Source organism: Chiloscyllium plagiosum, chromosome 31, assembly GCF_004010195.1.
Source record: "Chiloscyllium plagiosum isolate BGI_BamShark_2017 chromosome 31, ASM401019v2, whole genome shotgun sequence".
NCBI classification, from domain to species: Eukaryota; Metazoa; Chordata; class Chondrichthyes; order Orectolobiformes; family Hemiscylliidae; genus Chiloscyllium; species Chiloscyllium plagiosum.
This window is the reverse complement of record NC_057740.1, coordinates 5,498,195-5,509,389: the sequence shown is the minus strand read 5'-3', so window position 1 is coordinate 5,509,389 and position 11,195 is coordinate 5,498,195. Positions and strand designations below refer to the sequence as shown.

Genomic DNA, 11,195 nt, shown 5'->3' with positions numbered 1-11,195 from the left:
TTTTTCTAAAGCACGAACTTTTAAAGCATGTATTAATAATAACGCAATTCCGGCCCCATTAGTTTAAATGGTGCTGCTATTATGCGATTTTCTTATAACATGGGGTTGCACGAGAACGGAACTACCGCGTTATAGCAGAATTGACTGTTCAGTACAACATGTTATTACACAATGATAACAGTAAGGCATTACATCATTCAGCCACAGCAAGCAAATACTGTACAAGGCTTTGGTATCTACCAAACTTGGCTTCTTTTCCAGTTCTTGAGGTCCAAGGAGATTGGAGAAACCTAACAGAAAGGACAGGTACTGTTGCTAGAAACCCACTAGCATGTTGAACAGCTATTTGGCTATTTAATTTCAAATTTTAAAGTTCATTGTAATATATTTTACCGGCATAATGATTGAATAAAAGGGACATTTAAAATCAAATATTATCAACCAGGGAAGCAAGTAGCAAGATCAGTGAATAAAAGAAATTAGTGATATAGCCGAGAGACTGTTGATGATGGATACAAAATGCTCTTACTGTAACTTAGCAAAAATATCAACTCAAAGTAAATGAGAATGGAAGGGAACATCAAACATGTTCAGTATTTGTCCACTAATATTAACACAGAGCATAAAAAATAAAAGGTGCTTTCCAATGGGCATCTGTTAAATTATTGGGCAGGAATGGGTGATTTTACATGAATATTCTTAAACCAGAAGAACTTGCAGGTGCCTCTTATATAATCAGAGTTTGGAAAGTGACAAATTGCACAGAGGGAGGACAGAGGACAGAAAATACAAGACAAATGTAATGCAGTCAGGATTTTAAAAGGATCAAGCACCATATTAATGAAAAAATATAAATAACATTACCTATATATCATTGAACTATTTCTATTTAAAAATACTACAAATCAAAAATATATTACATTTAATTAAGAATTGCATGTCTCAGAATGATTCAAGGATGTTATGAACTTCAAGAACTGGCAGAAAATGTTCCCACAGATTCCCAAAGCCCTGCTTGTATTCCAAAGCACATTATTATAAATATAAGTCCCAAAACATTCCCAAGCTGCCAGTTGTGTAGTTTAAAATCCTTTAATCTTCACATGCCCCTTATTGTGTATGTGTGTGTATTTGTCATATTTTAAATCATATCTGTTGGAATTTCTTCTGTTGTTGCAAGATTCAGAGGTTTGTGCAACAGTGCACTCAAATGAAAGATACGAAAATAAACTAAAACAGGAAAATAATTAAAAATGGGCAGAAAAATTCAAAGTGTACAATATATGCATAACAGTACTCAATTTCTTTGGATTTTTTTTTCAGTATAAAAACTAAGTATTTTGGACTATGCTGATTGATTTAGTGGTTTTATTTACAATGATAAAATTTACCAATAGCCCAAAGTGCATTTTTATTTATTCTCTGTCTCTTTCCCTCCCTGGCTCAAGAATCTATGCACACACAAAGTATGGAATGTTCCCTCTGTGCTTTAACAATGAATTAAACATGAGATGCCTCTCCACTTCTAGGCTCTTGTGCCAATGTGCCATTTCATTTGGAATAAAGAACGGAAACTCATGAAACACAACAGAAAGGTTTCTGAATCCAAATTTTGTTTGCAGGACTGTATGATAACAGTAACAATCCTTGTTTTCCCATAGGATAAACTAAGAACTTTAAAACAAGAGCGAGTTGGGAGAGTTATAAAGACCATTCAGCCCATCTCTCTACAGCAATTCAACTCCACTTTAAAGATCCTCAACATTTTTGTCACAATGTTACCTGCATTCCAAAACGTTTGTCACTTGAAAGTTAAGAGCTTCTTTGCAATACATCCTAAACTTACTTTTCACCAATTTTAAATGTTGACATTATTTTCCTGGAACAATTATTTATTTTTAATACATGTCAGGGAGATACCCACAAAGGTGACTTTGGACTTTAGGACCAGGTTTTTCTTATCATGCACCACAGTTTTATACATGGGATCAGCCTTGTGACTCTTCTCCACATCAAGTACAATGCTCTATTGCAATTTCATTTTCATAAAATGCATAAACTGACTTTTCTTTCAACTACTACAAGAAGAATTATAGGTAGTTTAGAAACATTTGTCCCAGTGTTTGGCATAAAAACTATTTAAGGTGACAGTACCCCTTGCGATCTCAAAATCTGTAATGACACAGGCTGAGTAATCATTCCTGGATGGAGGGGAAAGTAATCTGAGTGAGCCAGTATGTAGTGCAGGTACTGTAGGAGGAGGTTACTTTGGGCTATGATTGGATTTTTATATAGTGACCATTAGCCACATTTATATAAAAGAGCTAAGGTGCATAACTATCATTGAGTAATTGGGTGAAAATACAGATTAAGTAGGTATTCAGAATTAAGGAGATAAATTTGACAAAATGCTATTCTGTGATTAAAATAATCTCATTTCAAAGAAGATGAAATTTCTCTGGTTGACAACTTTACAAACAACCAAACCACTGGCAGAAGGAATTTCACCCTGCAATTTTTCTATCATATACTTTGGAGACACTAGATTAACACATTTGGAAACAGCTTGCACAGTCTTACTTTCTACTCTTCATCCTAATTTGTTTAATTTTAACCATTTTAGGCCTTATTTAACTATCCCCATTACTATAAGCTAGCATCCTGGAATGGGCAAAGGCAGGCCACCTGCAGGACAACATTCATTAATCCACCCAGTGGTTAAGTCATAGTCAAATAACTAAAAGTTGCTCAACTGAAATAGCTTTCTGAATCGTTGTTCACAGCAAGTACAACCTCCAGCTAATGGAGTTCATAAATCACCTTCCCAGAAATTATGGTTGAAAAGTGTGGCACTGGAGAAAAGGCACAGGTCAGGCAGCATCTGAGGAGCAGGAGAGTTGACATTTCCTGATGGAGGGCTTAAGCCTGAAACTTCGACTCTCGTGCTTCTCGAATGCTGCCTGACCTGCTGTGCTTTTCCAACACCACACTTTTTGTCTGACTCTCCAGCATCTGCAGTCCTCACTTTCTCCTAGTTCCCAGAAATCATATCTAACTGAGCCTGTAGTAGTCATAGAATGTGTTACAAGGGTATATTTACAAACAACTTGATTTTAAAGTTGCAATATAGCTGTGAAGTCAGAGCCCAACCCAATTTTGGAGAGGAACAGAGAGATGCCTGGAGGGTGGTGTCTCTCTACACCTCATTTGATATTAATTAGGTGGTACTGAAATGCATCAAAAAAAAGCTTTAAAAGTGCTTGGGGGTGTGGAAGCCTTCTACTCAAGAATATTATTGGATAAATTCCACATTGTTTTGAAATGTTTATGAACGTAGCTTCCCGCACAGTCTAAATATTGAAATGTTAGCTAAAATGAGAAGCCCAGCATATTCATGCAGTCATGTCAGCTGAAATACAACCACAGCAAAAGATCCAGCCAGTGTCTATCAGAAACCCTTACACACCTACTCACTGTCACTGACTCCCTGCCTTCAAATTATCAAAGCAATATTTTTAAAAAAGTCTTGCTCTAATCAGGGTTGCTAAGTTAGATTAAATTCAAAACTTCAAATCATACACCTACAGAAAAAGTTGTTTTTTAATTCGGGCCCTCATCAACTTCTACAATTTGTTGGGATTTTTGTGGTTTTGAACCTTTAATATTCTAATGGATAATCCTAATTAAATATCCAACCCAATTTTGCCCATTTCCCTACAATATCAGTGGAACAGTGTCACTTCCTCCAGTGTTCATTTCCCTGGTGCACCTTTCTAATAAGCTATCGGATTAGATTCAAGCAAGTTTTGTGCTGTATCCTTGCTCATAAGGAACTAAATTAAACTGGTCCAGTACAATTTGGGCCAGAGAGGAGCCAATTCCACAGCTGTACAGTGGCTCAGTGGTTAACACTGCTGCCTCACAGCACCAGGGTCCCAGGTTCGATTCCAGCCTCAGGCGACCGTCTGTGTGGAGTTTGCACATTCTCCCCGTGTCTGTGCGGGTTTCCTCCGGGTGCTCTGGCTTCCTCCCACAGTCCAAAGATGTGCAGGTCAGGTGAATTGGCCATGCTAAATTACCCATAGTGTTAGGTGCATTAGTCAGAGGGAAATGCGTCTGGGTGGGTTACTCTTCGGATGGTCGGTGTGGACTGGTTGAGCCAAAGGGCCTGTTTCCACACATAGGAAATCTAAAAACATCACAGCATTTACTCTTCAGTTAAAAGCCTGAGACCAGCATGTATCTCGGAGGAGGGCAGCAGGGATACTAAAAAGGAGTTAAAAAGTCCTGATATACAGAAAGCATTTTGCTACTTCACAATTTTAGAATTAATACAAGTTGTAAGGCATGACATTTATTAGCAAAACTAAAATGTAACAAGCATTTTGAATTATGATTTTATAAAATTTTCTTTACAGTTGGGATTTATTTACACGAATAGAACTACTATTAAACTGAGATGGATTCAATACAGATTACACTTGACTGAATAAGACAAACGTGAATGTTAAAACATGGGAGGGCATTTCAAATAACTGTTCATTACCCCTAGGGGATTAAAGACTCATGATCCCAGTTCTGCTCAGGGAGCCCTATATCTAGATACTGATGAAGAATTAGGGTTACTAACTCACTGAGATTGTTCAGAATTCACTGAGATTTAGGTACTGGGTACTACTGAAAGTAATCATGGTGAATTAATAAGAAATTAGTTTTCTTTAAACATGTTTAGGAATTATAAAAAAAACTTGGAAAATATCTGTACCTCCTCTTTTCCTTGAGATTACTTCTTAAATTAGTGCTTCGATAATGTTTTTTGTGATATTAGAAGGTGTCTCCCCATTAAATTATGCCAAGGTTTGAAGGAGTGAAGTTTTACTATGGTAAAGGTGGTATATAAATGAAAGGTGTCCCTGACTATGCAATATAGAGCTGTTTGACTAAGTGTGAAGGTTGAAGGTCATGAGATGAAACTTAAAAATAAATACATCTGATTAAAGTTGGCAATCCTATGCTGAACGGAGCTACCTGAGGCTTCTAGTCACCACTGGATGGATTCCCAACAATTCTCAGCTGGGGATCATGTTGGAAAGCAATTTAAAACAGGAATTGATCTATTCTCCATTCACCCTGCTATGAGAATGCTTCAAACTGGTTGGGCACAAAGAAAGCTGTTCTTCCTGCAAGTGAATCGAATGATGGTGGGCAGGAGTAATCAAAGTGATAGATGCAAGACACAAGAAATTAAGTAGATGGTAATTGTATCCCATTGCATTATACAGAGTGACCACTGGTGAATTGATTTAGGATGTACATTTGAGGAGGGGAAGAGAGCAGGAAGAGATATATACTCTGAAAATAAATGTTTTCCTTATAAAAAATTAGCTTTATTCCTGCAAATTATCAAGCAAAATTTTACAGTCACAGAATTGTTAAAAGCAATTATTTTCCCCATTCCTAAACTAAGTTTGGATTTTAAATTCTATGAATAGGACAAGAGAAAAAGTTTTAAACTGATGAAAAGTAACTTTAGGACTAATATACTCCTCAAACACTTGGAATCCATGATCCTCTGGAATGAGCTTTTGAGCAAACATTTGGATTCATTTAAGAAAACAAATCCAAATCCAGCATTTGGGCAACACAGGGATGTATATAACTGAATACTGTAGATGAATTAAGATGGGAAAACTGGCCTTTATTATGGTGAGTAACTTGTGATTTTGGAGCAACAGTCATCATCAGTTATTCACTAATTTAGATGCAACAACATCTGAAATGCAACATGAACTTTCTTCACCTACAAAACCACCCAGACATCCTCACAATTTCAAGTCTTACTACGCTGTTTTAATAGATCAAGTGTGTGAAATGGTCAATTATGGTAGGAGAACTTGGTCAAAACAAGAAAAAATGGCACATGATACCATCGTAGAGAGGGAAGTGAAGAAAGCCATTTAGATTAATCCAGTGACTAGACATAACTTTGCAGGAATTGGAGATTAGGAGGCTGGGCGTGCAGGAGGAAAAGATTTTAGAATATATATTATTACACACATACATAACTGATTGCCATATCTCTGTCTGTGCCATCGACTAACTACTCTGCTCATCTAAAATGAACTGTTTTTACTTCAGAGTTGCAGATTCTAGCCAAGGAAAAGGCTCTGAAATTGATCTAAAATGGTTAACTGCTAAGCAAGTCCAAGTAAGTAGCCCATTTTTTTTCATATCCTCCCACAACTGAAAAGTCAGTCTAACCAATGCTGTGTTTCATGAGAATTCCAAGTATAACATTAATCCAGAATTCATACAACACTTTATAACATTTGTCATTGGGACACAAGTTAACAAATCTACACAAATATATGATGAGCCTCTTCATTCGAACACTCTAGAAAAATCACAACCCCACATATAGCATGCATTTTAACAGCTCCCTCTATTGTAGAGAAATCATATTTAAAAAGAAAATTTAAATAGAGATCACACTCCCCGCCCACTGCATTACACACACCTTGTTCAAACACACTTTCATACAACTCCCTAAGATAGTATTTTAAAGAGGGTGTGTATGAGAATGACGAAATACTCCAAACACAAATATATATCAATGAGTTTTGACTGTTGGTATCCTGAACTTGTTGACTATTCACCAACCAAAAACATACGCTGAAGGTGTATTCCACATCTAACAGTGCTTGTTCCTGCATGTTAAAGGATTTTTTTTAGTGCAAAAATAAGGAATGTGGTAAAATGTTGCCTGTAGTGGTGTCTAACATCCTTTCCCCTCTAAGCTTCCACACCCTCTCCTCTTCACACAGTGCTGACATACACATCTTGCCCCACAAGTTCACTATCAAAAAGTAAGGTCAATCCATTAAATAAAATCTTAAGTGAAATATATATTATTTACACACCCACACTAGGACTTGTTAGCCAAATAATACACCCAATGTTGCTTCAGTTCTCCATTTGGATCTGGAAATAGTTTGGAGGGAATAAGACCAACTGGTGAGGATGTTGCAGCCAACCTACTCTGGTCAACCAATAATAAAAACCTCTGATTATTTATAGAGTAGGTGGCTATTCAATTCAATGGTCAAGAGAAATTAGGAGCTTTCCTTGCTAATTATAAGCTCTAAATCTATTGTTGCATGACAAGAATTTAAATGCCATTAGAATTCTTCCCTCCTAAAAATTCACCACGCTCTAATAAAACTCTACAGAAAATAAATGTTTTGTCTGCTTTAGGCATTCTCTATGGTAGTTAAGTGTTTGCCATGGACTGAAGGAATTATTGTAGACATCTCAAAGGCTCAAGATCTACTTTTCATGTAAGCTCTGTGAAGCAGCAACCAAAAAAGTAGGTCAAGGATTCACACTATCAAGAAAGCCCACACAGCACATGGCCAAGTTACCTCCAATATTAGCTATAATAGGCACCAGCTTTCATCTTTTTGTCAGAATACACCTTGGTAAAACCAAGACAGTAACTTGAATTGAACACCAGACCGAGCATTGTGCCACCAAATAATAATTCACCTGAACAAAGAAGGCACAGTTGCCTGCTAAACACACAATTAATTAGAATTAAGGTTTCTCTTTTTAACAATGCATTCAGTCTCTTGGATTTGTCAACATCCCACAATGTTGTCTGGAGTGGATTACTAGAAAATTAATTTACAATTCATGCCATGAATTTCAATAAAATCTTACCTTTTGAAATAATTTTACAATCTCACTTTCTTTCCCCCCGCTCCACCTTATATGGACCAAACTGATGAACACTGGGTGAGGGCCTTGTATGACCTAGCCCAAGTTGAGCTCTTGGCTAGAAGTGCAATGAGCTTAGAGGGTCTATATAATTATTATGTTACAAAATAGAATTAGTAGTTTTCTCACCCTTTCCCTTTCTCCATATTTGACTGATTAGGGATTCACTTGTAAACATTTTTACATAGGGTCCTGATCTGCAAACAGCTGAAACCCTCTGTATAAAAGTGCTAGGCCTTCCAACTTTATTGCTAACTTGAAAAGGTGCAAACCTTTTCTATACCATCTCAGTCCCGAATCCTTTCAAATTCACTATTGTCACAGACGCTGTACATTCAGTAAACGTTCCTTTAAAAACAACTAAATTCTTAGATTTTAAACCTGTTTGCAAAACAGCAACATTTTTTTCAAAATGAAAATTAATTGGAACCTGACTTTGGAAACAAAAAAGCTAAATATTCTTTTAAAAACACCTAGAAATTTGTTTTACTAGAGTCAATCTCATTACAGCTGTTCATGTCCTGTGTTTGTACTGTATAGTCAAAAGTTCGAATGTTAAAAATAAAAGCTAGTTACACCAAACTATGAATTCAAAAAAAATCATAATTTAACATTACTTTCTGTTTGATTAAAATTAGAAACTGACCAATGCCAATACATACTGGAAACCTGTGGTGATATTAGGGAAGTACCTACATGAACCTTGGCCCCTCATATTTATCCATAAGCATCATTTGCACTGAGGGTCAGCAAGCATTTGAACATGTACCAAGGATCAATACCCATCAGTTACCAGGGCCTGAAGACAGTAGCATAGGTCAACTTCAACTTAAGATTCTAGCAGTGATTTCTTTTGCCTAAACTGTAAAACAAGAGGTCTAAGCATTCTACTACCAAGCTATTTCTGAATTAACGTAAATAAAAAATCCTTCTTGCCCATTTTTGTTTAAAAAGGATGAGGAACTACTAATAGAAGGTTTGTGCCCCTATTCCCTGCCCATCCCGCCCACCTCCCTGTTACCATAATTTGGTTTAGCTTTCACACAATTGGCTTTTGTTATCCTCAATCAAATCCTCATCTACATTCAGCCTCTCAGGGAGCTCTTCACTCTCCAAAATCTTAGAGCAATCTTCTTCCGGTCGATCTTCAAAGTGCTGTTGGTTGCTGTTTTCTTCCAACTCCATGTTCAGGCTGACAGCCTCCTCCCCGATGCCCTCTCCACAGCCAGGATCATTTGACCCCTCTGCCGCAAGGCTGCTGGTGTCCCTCACCCGCGGCTTGCGCCCCCTCGCGGAGGGGGTGCCGTTGCAGCCCTCTTTTTTAAGGTGCCTGTGCAGGTGGTCCGAACGGACGAAGGTCTTGAAGCAGGAATCGCACTGGTAGGGGCGGAGGCCCGTATGGGCACGCATGTGATTCTTCAGGTCATAGTTGTGCGCAAATGCAGCTCCACACTCAATACACAAGTAGGGCTTCTCTCCTGTATGTTTCCTCATATGAACTTTTAACTTGTCCTGTCTAAACAGCAGAAAAAAAAAGACACAGGTTAGAAAAAGGAACATTTCTCCAGATCCTACCCTCAATTTAGCAAACTTCTAGATCAGTCATTCAAACATACCTCTTCATTATAGAATCTTGAAATGTTCTAAACCAAAGTACTGTTTAGCCTAGTCACTATCCTATTTATTACACTGCACTCTTACTCTATTAAACTCTTGTGGTGTTTGGACTCTGGGCAGCAGCCTCTCCTCTTGGTTTCTACAGCACGGTGGCTCAGTGGTTAGCACTCCTGCCTCACAGCACCAGGGTCCCAGGTTCGATTCCAGCCTCGGGCGACTGTCTGTGTGGAGTTTGTATATTCTCCCAGTGTCTGCGTGGGTTTCCTCCGGGTGCTCCGGTTTCCTCGCACAGTCCACAGATGTGCAGGTCAGGTGAATTGGCCATGCTAAATTGCCCATAGTGTTAGGTGCATTAGTCAGAGGGAAATGGGTCTGGGTGGGTTGCTCTTCGGAGAGTCGGTGTGGACTGGTTGGGCCGAAGGACCTGTTCCTACACTGTAGGGAATCTATTCTAAAAAAGAAGCAATGTTCAATTTATTTGTCTAGCTCCTGGCCCAGAAACCTGTGTATTTAAGCAAGGCCTTCATAGCAAAGTCTACATTTTTGATTATAGTACTTAATTGTGAACCTATCCAGATAACCACTGACTTTCCCCGATTTTGTTTTGAAAGTGGGATTGATCAGACCAGTGAAGGATGATGTTATATTAAAATGTTCAGTATTCAGCCCAGCTCTGAGTATCATACTTTATGAAGGAAAGTATTTAAGAGCATGTAGAAAGGATGTATGGGTATGGCTCCGGGAACGGGGGATGTGAGGTAAGAGGATAGGATTGCAGAAGCTGAGGTTATTCTCCTTAGAGAAAGGAAGATTGAGAGAGGTATTTAATATCATAAGTAATCTGGACAGAGAAGGCAAAACCTTTAAGCAGAAGGCACTTATACTGATTGACAAAGAGGCAAAGACAATACAAGGAAAATCCCTTTTTGTTCAATACAGTGAGTGATCAGGGTGCACTGCCTGAAAGGATGGTAAAGGCTAAATCAATTGTAGTTTTCACAAGGGAACTTTCAAAAAAGCAACTGAAGACAAATAAACATTTCCAAGCCCTGTAGGTTAATCATAGAATCCCTACAGTGTGGAAACAGGCCCTTTGGCAACAAGTCTACACTGACCCATTCCATTACCCCACATTTACCTCTGACTAATGCACCCAACCTACACATCCCTAAACACTATGGACAACTTAGTACAGCCAACCCAACTAACCTGCACATCTTTGGACTGTTGAACCAGAGCACCCAGAGGAAACCCACGCAGACATGGGGAGAACATGCAAACTCCACACAGACACAATCACCTGAAGCTGGTATCGAACCTGGGTCCCTGGCGCTGTGAGGCAACAGCGCTAACCACTGAGCCACCGTGCCACCAAGGAGATGGACTCACCACACAGATCTTGCAGAGGTGGCACAGAAAAAGCTGGCCCGATGGCCTCCTTAAAAGCTGAAATTCGAGGAAGTAAAGCCCCCTCAAAAATGGAATGTGACTTCACAAACACGTTTAACAGATAACAATTTTAAATTTAAAGCAGTATGGGTGTAGCCCGAGATGGGAAAAGTATATGTGTGAACGCATTGGCAGTTTTGCAATAAGAACATTGGGATCGGCAGGGAGGTCCACATAGAAGAGACACCTGAAACCCCAGGCTATTTATACAGGAAGTGAAGGCTTCCATTTACGTGATAACTCGAATGTTGGCTCCCTCTCAGTTAGGCTCTACAAACCCTGGTCTTCCAAATTATGCTGTGAAGTTTCAGCAGGCTTTTAACAGATCTTGCAATCACTTTTATTATTCATAC

General features: G+C 38.5%; 1 protein-coding gene across 2 annotated transcripts in view; it reads right to left on the bottom strand.

Moving 5' to 3' along the window:
- Positions 1–4,107: 4,107 nt before the first annotated feature.
- The window catches only part of LOC122565175 (zinc finger and BTB domain-containing protein 7A-like), a 175,412-nt gene continuing 168,324 nt past the window's right edge, over positions 4,108–11,195 (bottom strand). For both annotated transcript variants that reach the window (XM_043720878.1, XM_043720877.1), the window contains exon 3: positions 4,108–9,292. In XM_043720878.1, the coding sequence (XP_043576813.1) occupies positions 8,809–9,292 (484 nt within the window). In that variant the 3' untranslated portion in view covers positions 4,108–8,808. The remainder of the gene's footprint in view (positions 9,293–11,195) is intronic.